A 21211-nucleotide genomic window follows, 5' to 3' on the forward strand; every position below is an offset into this window, starting at 1 on the left:
TGAAAACAGCATACTGTGGGATTCAGAAATGTTTGGAATGAAAAAATGTCTACATCTAGCTTGCAATGAAAAATCATTTTCCACATCCAGTTGAACATATGTAGTACTGTATTATTTCACAACTGAATTTTTTGGTTGCAAAACACTTGAGTTGCAGAAATTCACAAACATTCATTTTAGCCAGTTTTACCCATTAATTATGCAGAGCTATAGATTTATAATGACACATGGTCGTACAACACAAGTTTTTCAGTACCTTTAAAAAAAGGTAGCTACTCCCTGTCTTAGAATTAATAGTTTTGTAAGCAGTTTTCCAGTATTTCTAAACATAAACAGAAGAACTGTTTATTAATTTGTGAGAAGGATAAAACAGAATTTTCTATGAGGCACAATTTTTAAAAGTCTTGAGAGAATGTTCAAATTACTGCTACTGAGGAATGACAGTTTCGGGAACACACAAGGCTCCCAAAACCCGTATTGTTGTATCAACTTCAAAGGCTGCCTTTTGAATATTGCATGAATAAAACGCTGTTCAATTTTAGCTATTGTATATTTTATCGAATGTGAAAATGAGCATGAGCGGGGAAACTGAAAAATATAAGAATTTGCTGTCAAAAAAACTGTTTGAAGAATGTTTTATGAAAGGAAAACTCTTTCCAGGGCATGTGGTGTCCCCTTACATGATAGAATGAGAGAAGGAAGCCCATCTCTGACCTTGGCTGTTATTTCAAATTATAAAACTTGATATGTGCAATGAAGCATCTTGTCCTTTCTGTGGCTCCAGAAAAAGCACAGGGGATACACCTACACTTATTATCTTCCTACAGTGGATGCATACACAACACTGCTAAAGAGAGGTAAACATAGAAACTGGCAACTAAATATTCACTGTGAATATCACACAAACAAACAGATGCAATGGTTTATCCATAGAAATAAAGGCAGAAGATTTGTGATATAAAACAGATATTTATAAGCATCAATAGGCCATACCTTAAACAAACGGTCTTTTACATAAATGGCTGGCTGCAGCTTGAGGGCGTGTCCAATGATCTGTCCAGACTGATAAATATCAGTGGAATAACATGCATATGCATCATTCTGATTTGCCCACTCTGCAACACCTTTAAACCACAGTTCTACACCTGTAAAGCCATTTGTATCATATCTGATACATGAGTTTCTGAGACCTCTGTCTCATCAACATAATAACTAGTTTCCTAAAAACCCTGTTGTATATAACCTGATACATGTATTCTTGTATTCTTTGTGGATTATCATTCCACTACAAGCAGCTAAAGTCTTATTTTGCCCCTTTTCAAGATGGCTACTCTCATGAAATCGTCCACACACATTTTTTCAGGAAAATCCTTGCTAATTTTCAAGAAGTAATGGTAAAAATAACATCTAAATTATGACTTGTTTTAAAAAGTAAGTATTTTGTGCATTGAAAGAATGCATGTTTACTAAGTAATTCATTGCTTATTTTTCTTAACTTGTGTTAAAATGTATCAAATTTGATACTCCAGGATTATAACCTGCTTTTTCCTGAATTGTCACCATTTTTGTAATGTAATCTGCATTACACCTATATAAAAATACAAACACATGCTATTTTCATTTCTTAGTTAACCTAATGAATGAATGAAATGCCATCTTCAAATGCATTTTGAGTATTTTTACAATAACAAATCCTCTAAAATCATAATCGCAATACTATATTGACCTATTTTTTAACATCAAAAAGACTAAAGGAAGAAGAGAGAGAAAGAAATTACGCTGAAAATGTCACCAACACACTACTTTTGATGACCTAATTAACTTATTTAATGAATGAAATGTCATTTTCAAATGCATTTTGAGTATTTTTACAATAAAAATTCCACTGAAATCGTAATAGCTAAACTATATTGACAAATTTTTAGATGTCAAAAAGACTAGAAGAAGAAGAGAGAGAAAGAAAGCACATTACTGGATACTGGATGGAAACACAAGTAACACAGAGCAGTTAGCAGAAGATGAGGATAAGGAGGAGATAGAACAGATTCTTGGTATGTACACGTACACACGTGGACAAAATTGTTGGTACCCCTCAGTTAAAGAAGGAAAAACCCACAATTCTCACTGAAATCACTTGAAACTCACAAAAGTAACAATAAATAAAAATTTATTGAAAATTAAATCATCAAAATCAGCCATCACTTTTGAATTGTTGATTAACATAATTATTTAAAAAAACAAACTAATGAAATAGGGCTGGACAAAAATGATGGTACCCATAACTTAATATTTTGTTGCACAACCTTTTGAGGCAATCACTGCAATTAAACGATTTCTGCATTTGTCAATGAGCGTTCTGCAGCTGTCAACAGGTATTTTGGCCCACTCCTCATGAGCAAACAGCTCCAGTTGTCTCAGGTTTGATGGGTATCTTCTCCAAATGGCATGTTTCAGCTTCTTCCACATATGCTCAATGGGATTCAGATCTGGGCTCATAGAAGGCCACTTTAGAATAGTCCAACGCTTTTCTCTCAGCCATTCTTGGGTGTTTTTGGCTGTGTGTTTTGGATCGTTGTCCTGTTGGAAGACCCATGACCTGCGACTGAGACCAAGTTTTCTGACACTAGGCAGCACATTTCTCTCCAGAATGCCTTGATAGTCTTCAGATTTCATCGTACCTTGCACACTTTCAAGACACCCTGTGCCAGATGCAGCAAAGCAGCCCCAAAACATTACTGAGCCTCCTCCATGTTTCACCGTAGGGACAGTGTTCTTTTCTTCGTATGCTTGGTTTTTGAGTCTATGAACATAGAGTTGATGTGCCTTACCAAAAAGCTCCAGTTTGGTCTCATCTGTCCAAAGGACATTCTCCCAGAAGCTTTGTGGCTTGTCAACATGCATTTTTGCAAATTCCAGTCTGGCTTTTTTATGAGTTTTTTTCAGCAGTGGTGTCCTCCTTGGTCGTCTCCCATGAAGTCCACTTTGGCTCAAACAACGACGAATGGTGCGATCTGACACTGATGTACCTTGGCCTTGGAGTTCACCTTTAATTTCTTTGGAGGTTGCTCTGGGCTCTTTGGATACAATTCCAACGATCCGTCTCTTCAATTTGTCATCAATTTTCCTCTTGTGGCCACGTCCAGGGAGGTTGGCTACTGTCCCGTGGGTCTTGAACTTCTGAATAATATGAGCCACTGTTGTCACAGGAACTTCAAGCTGTTTAGAGATGGTCTTATAGCCTTTACCTTTAAGATGTTTGTCTATAATTTTTTTTCGGATGTCCTGGGACAATTCTCTCCTTCGCTTTCTGTTGTCCATGTTCAGTGTGGTACACACCTTTTCACCAAACAGCAGGGTGACTACTTGTCTCCCTTTAAATAGGCAGACTGACTGATTATGAGTTTGGAAACACCTGTGATGTCAATTAAATGACACACCTGAGTTAATCATGTCACTCTGGTCAAATAGTTTTCAATCTTTTATAGAGGTACCATCATTTTTGTCCAGGCCTGTTTCATTAGTTTGTTTTTTTAAATAATTATGTTAATCAACAATTCAAAAGTAATGGCTGTTTTTGATTATTTAATTTTCAATAAAGTTTTATTTATTGTTACTTTTGTGAGTTTCAACTGATTTCAGTGAGAATTGTGGGTTTTTCCTTCTTTAACTGAGGGGTACCAACAATTTGGTCCACGTGTGTATGTGGCATTAGTACATATGTTCAGTGTGAGAGCCTATTGGGCGATGAAGACAAAGCTCCCTGTAGTTTGCTGTTTTGTTCTTTCTTCAAATTTTATTGATTATTATTTTATGTTTTAGTTATAAAGTGTGTCAGCTCGCTCAATGCTAATTAGTAGACTGGAGCAAGTGGAGATTTGCTTTAGATTGATGTGAGCAGAAAGTTATCAAGAACGACGAATGTATCAAATTTGACACACAAAATATATCATAAACAAAATGATATGGCAATTTTTTTCATTTGGATTTTGTCAAAAGGGGTAATAACCATCCCAGTTCCAAAAAATGGAATTTTCTGGCTATTTTTTTTGATGGGTCAGGCTTTACAGTATTGTAAAAACAAGCTGTTTGCAGTGTCAGTCACAGAAATTACATTTTGTTGTTGTCAGCCAGTGAGTGGAGACAAGCAGGATTAACATCCATACACTGTAATACTGCCAACACACTGACAAGTTCATTTTGTGCTTAGTGGAACAAAGCCAGAGCGGACTGATATTAGCCCAATTTAAATTGCATTTCATGTGTAGTCTGTTCTGTAGTTTCACAGTCTTTGTGACAGAGTGGAAATAAGTCAATCATCTTCTTGTAATGAGGTTAGGATTATGCTTAAACAACCAGACAAATGGCCTGAATGAACAACAAGGCACGATTAAAGCAATCTGGACACAGTCTTAAATGAAGGATTATTAACGAGCCATAGTAAATAAAGTCACCCCATTGCTTCTGTGTGTAATAAAGGTCCTGTTAATCAGTAAACTGAGCTATTATTACTCTCAGACTGATCAGTTACTTCCTTTAATGATCCTTTCATGATCCAGAGCTCCACTGACACGATACTACGTCTGGACTCCTGCTTCAGCTCCTCCTCTCTGGATAGACTGATCGGATTTGCCGCACTGGTTCTGTGCCGAGCAGTTTTCTAACTCCGCGATTCTATCCGTTTGCAGAAACAATACAGACCACAGTAAGTAAGAAACTGTTGAACCAAACACATGTTCAAATAATACACAAGTTCACCTCACAGCCCGGTTAGGTTGAGAAGTGTCTTAAATGGAGCTGCAGTTTTAAATCGCATTTAAATATGCTGCAGTGTGTGTGGAGAAGGAAAACACTAAATGGTGCGCTACCAGCAGTGATGTGCGGTTTTAAAGAGCGACTGCGCTTCTGTGTCAAAATAACTGACTTTTGAAAGAGAAATGATTATTCGGTGTCATGGAAAAGTATAAGAGAAGACTTTACAATGATGGGAAATGAGGGGAGTGAGAAATCGTGACAAGAAGCGCAGTTTGGATGTTGACTCTTTCACAAATTGCGGACTTCCTCAATCTGTGAAAGTGACGCCATTCGTACATGCATACAGTACATCCAGAGAGATCTTGCACAATACATTGAAAACACCACGTGACAAACTATTTTATTGCAGCTTATAACCTGTGACTCTGTATTACAGCTCACTTCCTGAAGGGATTTACTGTTACGTCCCGAGCAAGCTTCCATCTCCATGTCGAAAATAATTAATTATTATAACGAATTAATGTGGTTACTGTTGTGCAATGAGCTTCACAGCACGCGCTCTCTCTGGCGATGCCCATATGCACCCTGCTGGTGTTTGATGCTGCAGGTATTTAATAAACCCCAGAGATAAGACTCCTGCAAACAGCTGAAGCAACAAACTAAACTTCATTGTACACTACCAGTCAAAACACACTTTCTCATTCATTTGAATGAGGTTGTGTGTCATTCATTCTGTGAGGAAGTGTGTCATTCGTTTGAATGAGGAAGTGTGTCCAGACTTTTGACTGGTAGTGTAGATGTGACTTTGTATATCAAGATGAATGAAAAAAGGTCTGTGATGTTTCTGGACTATTGTTGGTGCTGTAATTTGGCTAAAGCCTCCTCTAGATCACTTCTTCAAACTCACAGAGCCACATAGACATCCATTAGTGTAACTGCATGCAGTTCTAACGTGCCATGTTTAAAGTGATTCTCAGCTTTTACTAGGTTCAACCGAGCATGCTTGTTACCCAAACTTTTATTTAAAAGTTATCAGTGCTCATTCAGACATAGAGCAGTCATATCAAAGAACATCAGTGCAAAGGGCTTAAGTTTTAAAACAAGTGAGTTTGAAATGATCCCAGGACAGTTATGGGGGAATAACATTACAGAGTTTCATCAACTGATCGCTAATTCTTTTTATTCCAGATGAGGCTGATGTATCTCTGCAGTGCTTTGCTGCTGTTCATCCTTCTGCCCAGTGCCTGCCAAGGTGGGAACATCTTGGTCTTTCCTACTGAAGGCAGCCACTGGATAAACATGAATATCCTACTTCAAGCTCTGCACTCCAGAGGACACAATCTAACTATTATTCGCTCCAGCCAAAGCTGGTACATCAAGGAAAACTCCACATATTACAGTATCTACACAGTTCAAGTAGAGGGGGGCTTCGATAAGGAGTTCATCAAAAGATTAGTTTCTGAGGTCATGGAATATGAACGGGGAGCTCTTCCCTTGGCAAAATTTTTCCATTTGACTGTAGGCATGATTGGTACGTTTGTTGATGCTCATGCAGCTGTGGGTGAATATGTATCAGCGATGCTCGGTGACAGAGAGTTGATGAGAATGTTGAACGACACCAAGTTTGACCTGGTCCTCACTGACCCCTGTTGGGGAGGTGGACCCATTTTGGCCAAATATTTGAACCTTCCCTTGGTTTATAATGTTCGCTGGTTAATAGCAGAAGAAGCTCATTTTGGCATTGCCCCTTCACCCATATCTTATATTCCTATAACTGGTTCTGGTTTAACTGATAAGATGACCTTTTTTGAGAGAGTTAAAAACATGATTTCATATTTAATAAACCAGGCACGGAATTATTTAGTCAGAGATGTATATCAGAAAGTATGTGACAAGTATCTGGGGCCCGATAAAGATTTTTTTCAGTTAATTATTGATGCAGACATTTGGCTGGTGAGAGTGGACTTTGTGTTTGAATATCCACGTCCCACAATGCCTAATGTTGTGTACATGGGAGGGTTCCATTGTAAACCTGCAAAACCTCTGCCTCAACACTTGGAGGAGTTTGTGCAGAGTTCTGGAGAGCATGGAGTCATCATCATGTCTCTGGGGTCTTTTGTGAGTGAACTGCCTGCTGACATGGCAAATGAGATCGCTGCAGCTTTTGCTAAACTTCCTCAGAGAGTCATCTGGAGTTATATGGGCAGCAGACCAGACACTCTGGGCAACAACACTTTATTGGTGGACTGGATGCCTCAGAACGACCTTCTCGGACATCCTAAAGTAAAAATGTTTGTGGCTCATGGAGGAACAAACGGAGTCCAAGAAGCTATTTATCATGGAATCCCAGTTTTGGGTCTCCCCTTGGCATTTGACCAATATGACAACCTGCTTCGACTTAAAGAGAAAGGGGCAGCTAAGATTCTTTCGTATGCTACAGTGGACAAAGACAACAACTTCCTGAAAGCTATCCAGGAGGTCCTGAATGAACCCTCCTACAGGATGAACATGCAGAGACTGTCCAGGCTGCACAGAGATCAGCCAATAACACCGATGGATAACGCCCTCTTCTGGATCGAGTTTGTCATGAGACACAAAGGTGCAGCTCACCTGAAACCAGCATCACTCAGAATGTCCTGGTATTCCTACCACTCTGTAGATGTAGCTCTGTTCCTGGGTGGAGCTGTGCTGCTCATGCTTCTATTTACTTTCTTCTTGATTAGGTGTTTGTGTAATGCAATGTGTAAATCTAAAGTGAAACGTGAGTAATGAATGAAAAGATATAGAGAACAATAATTACATGAAATTGATTGAAAAATTAAACACCAATGTGGAGATGGATTCATCTGTTCTTGAGATTATTTTAAGATTTAAGAATTAATAAAACAAATCTACACTTAAAATGCAATTTCACGATATTACGGAGAAAATGATTTACAGGTTTTGAATTGACCACTATATAATATTGTATTCTCTCATTTGAATGAAGTAAATTGATGTAGTGACCATCTGCATAAACACAGTAGAAAGAAAACAGCTGGATATTTATAATTATTGTGATGTTAAAATCATTTTAATTATTGCGTATATGTGTGTTTTTGTGTTGCTACCTGCATCCACCAGGTGCAGCATCCTCTTTCTGAGATGCTAATGTAATAAAGGTGGTCAATGTAATCAATTCTGCAAAAGTGTGAGAAATATACAGACTTTGAATCTGCTCCAACCTTTCTTTGTGTCTCTGTTGAACATTTGAAAAGAAAGCTTTTCACAATACAGGAACGAGAACAGGCGAGCAGTAAACTGCACAATAAATCTTTACTGCTTGTTCATCTACAAAGTTGATATTTACTGGAGGGACGTATCACCTAAACCCAACAGCTGTGGCCTCTCATTTCAGAATTGTTAACATCAAACCAATAAAAAATAAGTAAAAATTCAGAAAAACAACTGTAAAGGTGAAAGGTTAGAAAATAAAAGGTCATTAAACAATGAAAAGAGTCCTTTGACCTCTTGGCAGACGGAAAAATAAACAAGGGCTGGGCCAAAACTGTGACACAACTTTGCACTGAACACCGTAATTGAAAGAAAGCACTACAATCTATTTCTTTACCAGTGACTATAGCCGTGTAGGCTGCACCTAAAATCTACCTTCAGATTGATTTCGATGTGAGCTGCATGATTCTGATTGGCTCATTCTTTAATGCCTTTTATCCATAGTTCTTGAGTTGGACAATTTCAACATGAATTTGTCAGTAATGGCAATTATTCTTTGTTGTCATTACAACAGCAGAGTTACTAAAACAGGCTGCAGTAAGTCCAGACAAGGTACTAACATCCAAATCCTGTCATGCTGCTGAACACACTGACAAGTTAGTTTTTATGTTCTCAGAAGAACAAATCCACAGCAGACTGATGTTGGCACAATTTCAATTACATTCCACATGTAGTCCATTGTTTATTCTCTGATTGTGTCCAAAATCTTTGTCATGTCATCTTGTGTTTAGCTGGCCTTGAGAGGTTCAGATTATTGTTAAATAAATGATAACGAGAAAAACAATATTGTCAAAGCAGCTGTATGAGCACTTATTACTGTTCATAGTGCACCTTCAAGTCTGAATTTATGATTATTTGCAATCCACACCCATTAAAGACATCCCAGGTACTCATCCTATCAATCAGTAATCTCCTTATCGTGGCTCTTTGCTCTTACATTGAGCAGTTATTGTCTTTCACTGTCTCAAGCCCCACTGGGTCACAGTGCATTCTGAATCATGCTTCAGCTCCTCTACAGAGGGGAGGAGCTGAAAACTGCTTCCTACAGCACCAGTACGGAAGACCAGTCTGTAGTTTTTTCAGACTGAACTTCCGTACTGGTGCTGTACAAAACAGTTTTCTATCTCCGTGATTTTTTCTGTGTGGAGCAACAATACAGACAACAGTAAGTAGAAACCTTTCCACTAAGGCAGTCTGAAAGTATATTATAATAAAAGCAAATGAAATGTACAAGGTAACTTTGCAGCTTGGTCAGCAGAGCAGAGATTGTTAAAATACAGGGGCAGTTTGTAAATCACATTTGAACTTCTAGAAAAATAAAAAGTCACTACAAATGGGCTTTCGTGAATTACAGACTTTGTGGAGCAGTATAAACAGTGCAAATTGTCTTATTACACTAAAAGTGGTGATGTGTAGTTTCAAAGACTAAAGCATTTTTTATGTCAAAAGAACTGACTCTAAAGCAAAGCAGCATAACTATTACAGGAAGTTGCAATAGGACAATTACAGATAATGAGGAAGGTATATTGTTCCCATTTTTTTATTAACAAAGTTTTAAAAAAATATTTAAAATGATCACGTATAGTTACAGTAGGGATGGACTGATGTGTTTTTTTTTCATGGCCAATACTGATGGTGATCATTCATAATCAACAAACACTGTTGGCCAATATTTGGAGCAGATATATCTTAAATGCTGTATATTAAAAGCATGAGATGGAAGGGAATCTGTCATTCATAACTCGGTTACTTCATGAGTAGTGATTGCTGTGACTGAATATATCCAATAGAAATAGCAGTGATGATGGCAGAGCATCATGTGACGTTCAGACGCTCTCCTCTATTTACTGTGATACTGACTGAGACGAAACAGTCTCCTGCAGTTATGTCTGCTGTTCATCTCTGCTTTGTTGATCTTTCACTGTTCAATCGCATTCATTGCCCATTTAAATCCAAATCTTAGTGCATTGTTCGTTGCTGTTCTGTTTCAGGGTCATCTGTGGCTGCGTCCAAACTTAGCTGCTCGGATTAGCCACAGTGAAAGTAACCAGTTTCTTGACTTGTGGTGATGGCTGTGGTTCTTGTTCAGTTGTTGCGGCTTGTGTCTTTGAGATGTGTCTATCAGTTAGACAAGACTGCCAAAGTTAATCTTACTTCAGAAAGATGATACAGGTGCCCCTGATCGTGTTAACCGCTAAGAGGCACCTACGGCAATCATCATAGTAATATCCTTAGTGCAGCGCTGTTCGCAAAATAAGTTCCAGGTGCACTGACACAAACAAGCACATTGTTTTGGCATTTTCAGTGTAATATGGAAACTGATCAAGTTTGTCGAAGATGTGGTGTGTCAGCAACATCTACTACTTCAGTCTGGAACTTAATAGCATGCGTATGCATCATTTGAATTTTGTTAAAAGGGGTAATAACACCTCAGTTCCAAAAAAAAAAATTAAAATTCTGACTATTTTTTGATGGGTCAGGCTTTACAGTATTGTAAAATCAAGCTGTTTGCAGTGTCAGTCACAGAAATTACATTTTGTTGTTGTCACCCAGTGAGTGGAGACAAGCAGGATTAACATCCATACACTGTAATACTGCCAACACACTGACAAGTTCATTTTGTGCTTAGTGGAACAAAGCCAGAGCGGACTGATATTAGTCTAATTTAAATTGCATTTCATGTGTAGTCTGTTCTGTAGTTTCACAGTCTTTGCCAAGTGACAGAGTGGAAATAAGTCAATCATCTTCTTGTAATGAGGTTAGGATTATGCTTAAACAACCAGACAAATGGCCTGAATGAACAACAAGGCACGATTAAAGCAATCTGGACACAGTCTTAAATGAAGGATTATTGACGAGCCATAGTAAATAAAGTCACCCCATTGCTTCTGTGTGTAATAAAGGTCCTGTTAATCAGTAAACTGTGCTATTATTACTGGTGGCTCTCAGACTGATCAGTTACTGCCTTTCATGATCCAGAGCTCCACTGACACGATACTACGTCTGGACTCCTGCTTCAGCTCCTCCTCTCTGGATAGACTGATCGGATTTGCCGCACTGGTTCTGTGCCGAGCAGTTTTGTAACTCCGCGATTCTATCCGTTTGCAGAAACAATACAGACCACAGTAAGTAAGAAACTGTTGAACCAAACACATGTTCAAATAATACATAACTTCACCTCACAGCCCGGTTAGGTTGAGAAGTGTCTTAAATGGAGCTGCAGTTTTAAATAGCATTTAAATATGCTGCAGTGTGGGTGGAGAAGGAAAACACTAAATGGTGCGCTACCAGCAGTGATGTGCGGTTTTAAAGAGCGACTGCGCTTCTGTGTCAAAATAACTGACTTTTGAAAGAGAAATGATTATTCGGTGTCATGGAAAAGTATAAGAGAAGACTTTACAATGATGGGAAATGAGGGGAGTGAGAAATCGTGACAAGAAGCGCAGTTTGGATGTTGACTCTTTCACAAATTGCGGACTTCCTCAATCTGTGAAAGTGACGCCATTCGTACATGCATACAGTACATCCAGAGAGATCTTGCACAATACATTGAAAACACCACGTGACAAACTATTTTACTGCAGCTTATAACCTGTGACTCTGTATTACAGCTCACTTCCTGAAGGGATTTACTGTTACGTCCCGAGCAAGCTTCCATCTCCATGTCGAAAATAATTAATTATTATAACGAATTAATGTGGTTACTGTTGTGCAATGAGCTTCACAGCACGCGCTCTCTCTGGCGATGCCCATATGCACCCTGCTGGTGTTTGATGCTGCAGGTATTTAATAAACCCCAGAGATAAGACTCCTGCAAACAGCTGAAGCAACAAACTAAACTTCATTGTACACTACCAGTCAAAACACACTTTCTCATTCATTTGAATGAGGTTGTGTGTCATTCATTCTGTGAGGAAGTGTGTCATTCGTTTGAATGAGGAAGTGTGTCCAGACTTTTGACTGGTAGTGTAGATGTGACTTTGTATATCAAGATGAATGAAAAAAGGTCTGTGATGTTTCTGGACTATTGTTGGTGCTGTAATTTGGCTAAAGCCTCCTCTAGATCACTTCTTCAAACTCACAGAGCCACATAGACATCCATTAGTGTAACTTCATGCAGTTCTAACATGTGCCATGTTTAAAGTGATTCTCAGTTTTTACTAGGTTCAACCGAGCAAGCTGGTTGCCCAAATTTTTATTATGGATATGTTATCAGAATGTTCATTCAGACACAGAACAGTCATTTCAAATGACATAAGTTTTAAAACAAGTGAGTTTGAAATGATCCCAGGACAGTTATGGGGGAATAACATTACAGAGTTTCGTCTACTGATTGCTATTGTTTTTATTCCAGATGAGGCTGATGTATCTCTGCAGTGCTTTGCTGCTGCTCATCCTTCTGCCCACAACCTGTCAAGGTGGGAACATCTTGGTCTTTCCTGCTGAAGGCAGCCACTGGATAAACATGGATATCCTACTTCAAGCTCTGCACTCCAGAGGACACAATTTAACTATTGTGCGTTCGAGCAAAAGCTGGTACATCAAGGAAAACTCCACATATTACAGTACCTACACAGTTCAAGTAGAGAGGAGCATAGATCAGGAATTTATCAAAAGAATAGTTTCTGAGGTCGTGAAATTTGAACGAGGAGCTCTTCCCTTGACAAGTTTTTTCCATATGACTGTAGGCATGTTTGGTACGTTTGTTGACGCTCATGCAGCTGTGGGTGAATTTGTAACAGCAATGCTAGGTGACAAAGAGTTGATGAGAAAGTTGAATGACACCAAGTTTGACCTGGTCCTCACTGACCCCTGTTGGGGAGGTGGAGCCATTTTGGCCAAATATTTGAACCTTCCCTTGGTTTATAATGTTCGCTGGTTAATAGCAGAAGAAGCTCATTTTGGCATTGCCCCTTCACCCATATCTTATATTCCTATAACTGGTTCTGGTTTAACTGATAGGATGACCTTTTTTCAGAGAGTTAAAAACATGATTTTATATTTAGTAAACCAGGCACAGAAGTATTTGGTCAGAGATGTATATCAGAAAGTATGTGACAAGTATCTGGGGCCCGATAAGGAATTTTTTCAGTTATTGATTGATGCAGACATTTGGCTGATGAGAGTGGACTTTGTGTTTGAATATCCACGTCCCACAATGCCTAATGTTGTGTACATGGGAGGGTTCCAGTGTAAACCTGCAAAACCTCTGCCTCAACACTTGGAGGAGTTTGTGCAGAGTTCTGGAGAGCATGGAGTCATCATCATGTCTCTGGGGTCTTTTGTGAGTGAACTGCCTGCTGACATGGCAAATGAGATCGCTGCAGCTTTTGCTAAACTTCCTCAGAAAGTCATCTGGAGGTATAAAGGCAGCAGACCAGACACTCTGGGCAACAACACTTTATTGGTGGACTGGATGCCTCAGAACGACCTTCTCGGACATCCTAAAGTAAAAGTGTTTGTGGCTCATGGAGGAACAAATGGAGTCCAAGAAGCTATTTATCATGGAGTCCCAGTTGTGGGTCTCCCTTTGGGATTTGACCAATATGACAACCTGCTTCGACTTAAAGAGAAAGGGGCATCATCTGAGATTCTTTCGTATGCTACAGTGGACAAAGACAATAACTTCCTAAAAGCTATCCAGGAGGTCCTGAATGAACCCTCCTACAGGATGAACATGCAGAGACTGTCCAGGCTGCACAGAGATCAGCCAATAACACCGATGGATAACGCCCTCTTCTGGATCGAGTTTGTCATGAGACACAAAGGTGCAGCTCACCTGAAACCAGCATCACTCAGAATGTCCTGGTATTCCTACCACTCTGTAGATGTAGCTCTGTTCCTGGGTGGAGCTGTGCTGCTCGTGCTTCTATTTACTTTCTTCTTGATTAGATGTTTGTGTAATATGATGTGTAAATCTAAAGTGAAACGTGAGTAATGATTTAAGGGATATACAGACAGGTGACAAATTAAACCGATTGGACTTCTGTTTCAGGTTTGGCACCCACAACATAACAGAACCACCAGATCCACTCCGTAGGGCCCAAGCATTCAGGCCTGAATGCACACCACTTGGGCTGGACCCGAATATTTGATCGTTGTGGTGGCATCTCAATATTAATTTTGAGATCCGAATAAAGCACTCTTAAGCTCCTGCCATCCATTCTCGAGCAATGAACCCTCTTTTAGATTCACTTCAATCTTTCCTTCTTTCAATCATGATAGAAAACCAGGAACAATTGAGTCAGCATTTTTTCACATCCAGCAAATTCTGACTGGATGTTACCTACTTCATTGTGAATTGTAGCATGTATGTTAGTTGTTGTTCTCCACTCTTAAATTTAAATTTTCCTTTATTTGTCACCTGTCTGTACAGTGTATGTTGAAATTCTATTGTAAAAACTGAATGGCAACAAAAAATTGCATTGATCATCAGATTAATATGGAATATTTGAGTTGATTTGCTCAATATTCATGTTCTGGTAAATTATTCGGATGCCCTAAATGGATGTTGTAAACATCTTCATAATAACATAGTAAAAATGAAGCAGAAGAAATGAATGTAAATTAGGTTTGAAATTATTTGTCCCATTGTGGATTTTTATGCTCAATCTTGGTGTTGAAATCACTTTCACTTCTGTGTATATGTGTGTTTTTGTGTTTATACCTGCACAGGTCTGTGAAGCGTGTGAGTTATGATGGTGTCCCGGTTGATATTAATGCCAAAATGTGTATTTTTGTAACTCTTTGTAGAGCATTTCAAACAAAACCATTGCACAACTCTGAAAAAAGAAATATCAAGCTGTAGAGAATTGTACAATAAATCTGACCTGCTTGTTTATCAACAGACTTGGGAATTATTGGAAATATTCGTCTCTTAAATCTCACAGTAGCAGCATCCTAGTAGAGAACTCAATATTGTCAGTTCATATGAATATAGTGTTTGTAAATGTACAAGTAAAAGGTTGGAAAATCACTGGGAAATATTACTGGATCTTTTTGAGCTATACTTACACAGACGTGAAAGAAGAACAGGGACAACAGTGTGACTAGACTGACTGTTACGTGAGCTGCATTATTCTGATTAGGTAATTCTGTAACACATTTGAACCGCAGTTATTGAGTTGGATAACTACAATATGAATTTATCATTAATGGTAACAAGCCAAAGCAGCTTCGTCAGCACTTACGACTCAATAACGCCAAATGTACTCATCCTATCCATCAGTAATCTCTTTATCATGGCTCTTTGCTCTCAGATTGATCAGTTATTTCCTTTCATCATTCCAAACCCCACTGGGTCACAGTGCATCCTGAATGCTGGTCCAACTCCTCCCTTCTGGAATAGATAAATACAGACTGGTCAGGTTTGTACATCTCTGCGTAATGGCCTGTCCTGTGATGACACCCACTCGTCACTTAAATTGGCCATGTCCTTAATCATGCATAGCTGTGTTGTAATCCTTCATAATGAAGGAGCTCTATAAAAATTCATACACTATACTGTACTTGCGAACATAGAGCTTATCTAGAGGGACTAAAATATTATATTATTTCTATGCCATCATCATCCTCTTTTTGAGGTTATTATGTTCTGTGCTAGTCATGTGGTTGGTAATGGACTTTGTAGAGCCTTTTGGATGGCGCGTGGAGAATATATTATTTACAGCTGGTTGAAGGCCAACCTGGCAGTCATCAGAAGTAATTAGCCTACAGCTCCAGACCTGCTCTCATCCCTGGTTCGCCACATATCCTGACCCGTTGGATTGGTCCACCACCACAACTCCTCCTCCCACAAGATCCCAACTATCACCACACGTGTGATGTAAATCTGCAACCAAACTTTCAGTCAGGGCAGCTGGGATTTAACGTGACCAGTTTCCCTTGGTGCCTCTTGAGTCGTGGTGTTTTCTGTGTGTGTGTGTGTTCTGTGTGGTCCGTACGTTCGGTAGCCACTGAGGGGTGGCTAAACTGAAATGAGAGCTTCTGGTAGCAGCTGCTATTTCGGTGAGGAGCGACCAGTCTTGATGAAGACTGTAGCTCCTGATAGTAACCTGCTAATTGTGGTGAGAAGCTACTTGTGTTTTGTGTGTGTATGTATCTTGTAGTCACTGAGGGGTGGTGATTCGTGTCTTTTGTTTCATTGGAAATGTTGGTGTTTCGAGGCGCCAGTTTATTTAGTTGTTTATATGCACCGGGCACATTTGTGTTGTATTAGTTTCTGCTGGTTTTATTTGGCTCTATGACTGAGCAAAATTCACCAGCTGTTTTCCTTTGTTTGACCACTTTTGCGTTACTTCTGTCATTGAGCAATAAATTGCTTTACCAAACCAATTACATCTGGTTGTTTTTGTTTTGGCAAGCTGTAAGGGACTATACAACAAATCTGAACTGCTTGATTATCTGCATACTTGGTATTTATTGCATGTGCATATGACTTTAATGTCACTGCAGCAGCTTCTCAATGGGAAATTGATGATATGAGCCAATATAAATAAAAAAACTAACTACTATATATGGGTAAAAGGTTACAAAATAAAAAGTCAGCAAATAATACAGGTGAGATTTGAAATCTATTCAGACAGAAATAAAATAAGTATGACATGACAACGTACAATGTATGACAAGCTCTGTTAAGCAAAGCACCATAAACTCTTTATCATTGACTACAGTCTCATGTTTTGGAGATAAAATCTACCTGCAGACTGATTGTTATTTGAGACACATGATTCTCATTTGATTATTCTGTTCCACCTTCAGTTACAATTTCAAGATGTGTTTGTCATGAATTAAATTTACATTCTGAGTCTTTACATAATTAAATACAACAGGCTACAGTGAGCCACAGCAAGAAATATTAATATGTAAATCCTGTAATGCTGCCAAACACCCTGACAAGCAATTTTTTGCTCTCAGTGGAACAATTGCAGAGCAGACTGATGTCTGTCCACTTTAATTTATGTTTCATGTGTCGTCCTTCATTCATTGTTGTTGCAGCTTTGGAGCCAAGCTGTAACAACAGGGAAACAACAACTGTGTAGCAACTAAAATGGTTTCATTATAACACAAAACAATCAAAATGCTGTATTAAAGACTCCAAACAGAAGTCCAAACTAAGCTGCTGGTACATCTGGAGGGAGCAGCTCTTGTCAGAAAGAGAGCTGGAGACTGAAGTGACCCAGGTATGACTCAATCAGCTGACGACTCTCCTTCAGCTTGGAAAGAAAAGACAGGGACACCAGGTGGAGGGTTGTCACACACACAGAAAACAATCAAAATTAGCATCATGTCAATTTGTGTTTGACTGGTTGGAGAGGTCAAGATTATTACTAAATGAACATTAGTTAAACAATGCAGCCAAAGCAGTTGTATGAGCACTTATTACTGTTTGTAGTGCTTGCTACTCTTTGAACTGTGGCTGATCTTGTCCTTTTTCATCATCCAGGGCTTCATGAGGTCATAACGTGTCCCAAACTGTATCTCAGCTCCTCCCCTCAAGCTTAAATAAATACAGACTCCGATTTAATGTAGCAGCTCTTTCAAAAAAAGTTACCAACTTTCCCTGTGTGAAGGAACAATACAGACCACAGTAAGTAGGACACAACTATTTGACTGTACATATGTTCATATAATGAATGTTAAAGTTTAGAAGTTTATTGTCAATGTGGTGTTCAAGCTTCAACTGCAGTTTGGAAAACACATTTACACATTATGTATAACCTTTACAAAGGTAATGAGTTAAAATAATGAGCTTTAAATAAAGGCACTGTGTGCGGATTTTGTTATGTTAGATGTTGTGATGTGCAGCTGAAAAACATTTACATCAAAAGAACTGACATCCCACAGAAGAGACATAAATACCTGTTAAGAAGGGGTGAAAGAAAATAATTTAAAATCGTGAAAACCAAGGGAGTTAAGATATTCTGAAAATAAATGAAAATGAATGGAGTTAGCTTGAAATTGTATCATTGTTTACATTTTGTGTTGACTAGACTTAAAAACTAAATTCTAAATGATCAAAGTGCAATCACACAGTCATGATATTCCTTCTTCCTTAATCAACTGTCAGTTGTTTTTATTTCAGATGAGGCTGATGTATCTCTGCAGTGCTTTGCTGCTGCTCATCCTTCTTCCAAGAACCTGTCAAAGTGGCAACATCTTGGTCTTTCCTGCCGAAGGCAGTCACTGGATAAACATGGATATTCTCCTTCAAGCTCTGCACTCCAGAGGACACAATCTTACCATCATTCGTGCCAACAAAAGCTGGTACATCAAGGAAAAGTCCACTTATTACAATACCTACACAGTTCCAGTAGACAATACCTTAGAAAAGGAGTTCATCATTAGAGTAGTTTCTGAGATCATAGACTTTGAACGAGGAGCTCATCCCTTGATGAGTTTTCTTGGTATGACTGTGGGCATGTTAGGCACAATTGTTGAAGCTCATGAAGGTGTGCATGAATTTGTAACAACAATGTTTGATGACAAAGAGTTGATGAGAAAATTGAATGACACCAAGTTTGACCTGGTCCTCACTGACCCCTGGTGGGGAGGTGGAGCCATTTTGGCCAAATATTTGAACCTTCCTTTGGTTTATAATGTTCGCTGGTTAATAGCTGGAGAAGCTCATTTTGGCATTGCCCCTTCACCCATATCTTATATTCCTGTAACACAATCAGGGGGCACTGATAAGATGTCCTTTTTTCAGAGAGTTAAAAATGTGATTTCACATCTAATAAGTCAAACACAAATTTATCTTGTCAATCAGATATATCAGAAAATATGTGACAAATATCTTGGACCCAATATTGATTTTTACCAGATAATGATTGATGCAGACATTTGGCTGGTGAGAGTGGACTTTGTGTTTGAGTTCCCTCGTCCCACAATGCCTAATGTTGTGTACATGGGAGGGTTCCAGTGTAAACCTGCAAAACCTCTGCCTCAACATTTAGAGGAGTTTGTGCAGAGTTCTGGAGAGCATGGAGTCATCATCATGTCTCTGGGGACTTTTGTGAGTGAACTACCTGCTGACATGGCAAATGAGATCGCTGCAGCTTTTGCTAAACTTCCTCAGAAAGTCATCTGGAGGTATAAGGGCAGCAGACCAGACACTCTAGGCAACAACACTTTATTGGTGGACTGGATGCCTCAGAATGACCTTCTCGGACATCCTAAAATAAAAGTGTTTGTGGCTCATGGAGGAACAAACGGAGTCCAAGAAGCTCTTTATCATGGAGTCCCAGTTGTGGGCATCCCCATGTTTTTTGACCAATATGACAACCTGCTTCGACTAGAAGACAGAGGAACAGCTAAGATTCTTACATTATCTACAGTGGACAAGGACAACAACTTCCTACAGGCTTTACGGCTGGTCCTGAATGAACCCTCCTACAGGATGAACATGCAGAGACTGTCCAGGCTGCACAGAGATCAGCCAATAACACCGATGGATAACGCCCTCTTCTGGATCGAGTTTGTCATGAGACACAAAGGTGCAGCTCACCTGAAACCAGCATCACTCAGAATGTCCTGGTATTCCTACCACTCTGTAGATGTAGCTCTGTTCCTGGGTGGGGCTGTGCTGCTTGTGCTTCTATTTACTTTCTTCTTGATTAGGTGTTTGTGTAATGCAATGTGTAAACCTAAAGTGAAACGTGAGTAATGAATGAAAAGATATACAGAACAATAGTTACATGAAACTGATGAAAAAATTAAACACCTATGTGGAGATGGATTCATCTATTCTTGATATCATTTTAAGATTTAAGAATTAATAAAACAAATTTACACTTAAAAAGCAATGACATGATTTTATAAAGAAAATGGTTTACAGGTTTTGATTTGACCACTATATAATATTGTATTCTCTCATTTGAATGAAGTAAATGGATGTTGTGACCGTATTACGGTACCATCTGCATAACAAACACTGTAGAATCAAACAGCTGGATATTCATAATCATTGTGATGTTAAAATCATTTTAATTATTGCGTATATGTGTGTTTTTGTGTTGCTACCTGCATCCACCAGGTGCAGCATCCTCTTTCTGAGATGCTAATGTAATAAAGGTGGTCAATGTAATCAATTCTGCAAAAGTGTGAGAAGTGTACAGACTTTGAATCTGCTCCAACCTTTCTTTGTGTCTCTGCTGAACATTTGAAAAGAAAGCTTTTCACAATACAGGAACAAGAACAGGCGAGCAGTAAACTGCACAATAAATCTTTACTGCTTGTTCATCTACAAAGTTGATATTTACTGGAGGGACGTATCACCTAAACCCAACAGCTGTGTCCTCTCATTTCAGAATTGTTGACATCAAACCAATAAAAAATAAGCAAAAATTCAGAAAAACAACTGTAAAGGTGAAAGGTTAGAAAATAAAAGGTCAGTAAACAATGAAAAGAGTCCTTTGACCTCTTGGCAGACAGAAAAATAAACGAGGGCTGGGCCAAAACTGTGAAACAACTTTGCATTAAACACCCGACTTGAAAGAAAGCACTACAATCTATTTCTTTACCAGTGACTATAGCTTTGGAAGCTGCACCTAAAATCTACCTTCAGATTGATTGCGATGTCAGCTGCATGATGCTGATTGGCTCATTCTTTAATGCCTTTTATCCATAGTTCCAGAGTTGGACAATTTCAACATGAATTTGTCAGTAATGGCAATTATTCTTTGTTGTCATTACAACAGCAGAGTTACTAAAACAGGCTGCAGTAAGTCCAGACAAGGTACTAACATCCAAATCCTGTCATACTGCTGAACAGACTGACAAGTTAGTTTTTATGTTCTCAGTAGAACAAATCCACAGCAGACTGATGTTGGCACAATTTCAATTATATTTCACATATAGTCCATTGTTTATTCTCTGATTGTGTCCAAAATCTTTGTCATGTCATCTTGTGTTTAGCTGGCCTTGAGAGGTTCAGATTATTGTTAAATAAATGATAACGAGAAAAACAATATTGTCAAAGCAGCTGTATGAGCACTTATTACTGTTCATAGTGCACCTTCAAGTCTGAATTTATGATTATTTGCAATCCACACCCATTAAAGACATCCCAGGTACTCATCCTATCAATCAGTAATCTCCTTATCGTGGCTCTTTGCTCTTACATTGAGCAGTTATTATTTTTCACTGTCTGGAGCCCCACTGGGTCACAGTGCATTCTGAATCATGT

The 21211-nt window shown here is 38.8% G+C and overlaps 4 protein-coding genes across 6 annotated transcripts in view; 3 read left to right on the plus strand and 1 right to left on the minus strand.

Annotated features, from left to right (window-relative positions):
• The window catches only part of chrna5 (cholinergic receptor, nicotinic, alpha 5), a 51287-nt gene that overhangs the window by 17992 nt on the left and 12084 nt on the right, over nt 1-21211 (minus strand). The window lies entirely within an intron of this gene.
• LOC110962236 (UDP-glucuronosyltransferase 2A2-like) lies at nt 4553-20114 on the plus strand. Of its 2 annotated transcripts, XM_051944971.1 has the most exons (3): nt 4561-4702; nt 5941-7475; nt 19645-20114. In XM_051944971.1, exons 2-3 carry the CDS (start codon nt 5941-5943, stop codon nt 19688-19690), a joined length of 1581 nt encoding a protein of 526 aa, XP_051800931.1. In that variant the 5' UTR covers nt 4561-4702; the 3' UTR covers nt 19691-20114. The 2 variants fall into 2 exon arrangements, with proteins under 2 accessions (XP_051800930.1, XP_051800931.1); XM_051944970.1 differs by lacking the exon at nt 5941-7475 and having other exon boundaries at nt 4553-4702; nt 18110-20114.
• LOC127532991 (UDP-glucuronosyltransferase 2A2-like) overlaps nt 4553-21211 on the plus strand; it is a 38614-nt gene continuing 21955 nt past the window's right edge. The window contains exons 1-3 of one of the 2 annotated variants that reach the window (XM_051944969.1): nt 9076-9190; nt 11005-11150; nt 12380-13986. In XM_051944969.1, coding sequence (XP_051800929.1) covers nt 12380-13963 — 1584 coding nt within the window. In that variant the 5' untranslated portion in view covers nt 9076-9190; nt 11005-11150 and the 3' untranslated portion in view covers nt 13964-13986. Of the gene's footprint in view, nt 4703-9075; nt 9191-11004; nt 11151-12379; nt 13987-21211 lie in introns of those variants that run through there. The other variant, XM_051944967.1, reaches the window with a different exon arrangement.
• The window catches only part of LOC127530249 (UDP-glucuronosyltransferase 2A2-like), a 58068-nt gene continuing 45971 nt past the window's right edge, over nt 9115-21211 (plus strand). The window contains exon 1 of the mRNA XM_051944954.1: nt 9115-9190. The gene's annotated coding sequence lies outside the window, so the exon portion shown is untranslated. The remainder of the gene's footprint in view (nt 9191-21211) is intronic.

The sequence above is a fragment of the Acanthochromis polyacanthus genome, chromosome 2 (assembly GCF_021347895.1).
Source record: "Acanthochromis polyacanthus isolate Apoly-LR-REF ecotype Palm Island chromosome 2, KAUST_Apoly_ChrSc, whole genome shotgun sequence".
Taxonomy (NCBI): domain Eukaryota; kingdom Metazoa; phylum Chordata; class Actinopteri; family Pomacentridae; genus Acanthochromis; species Acanthochromis polyacanthus.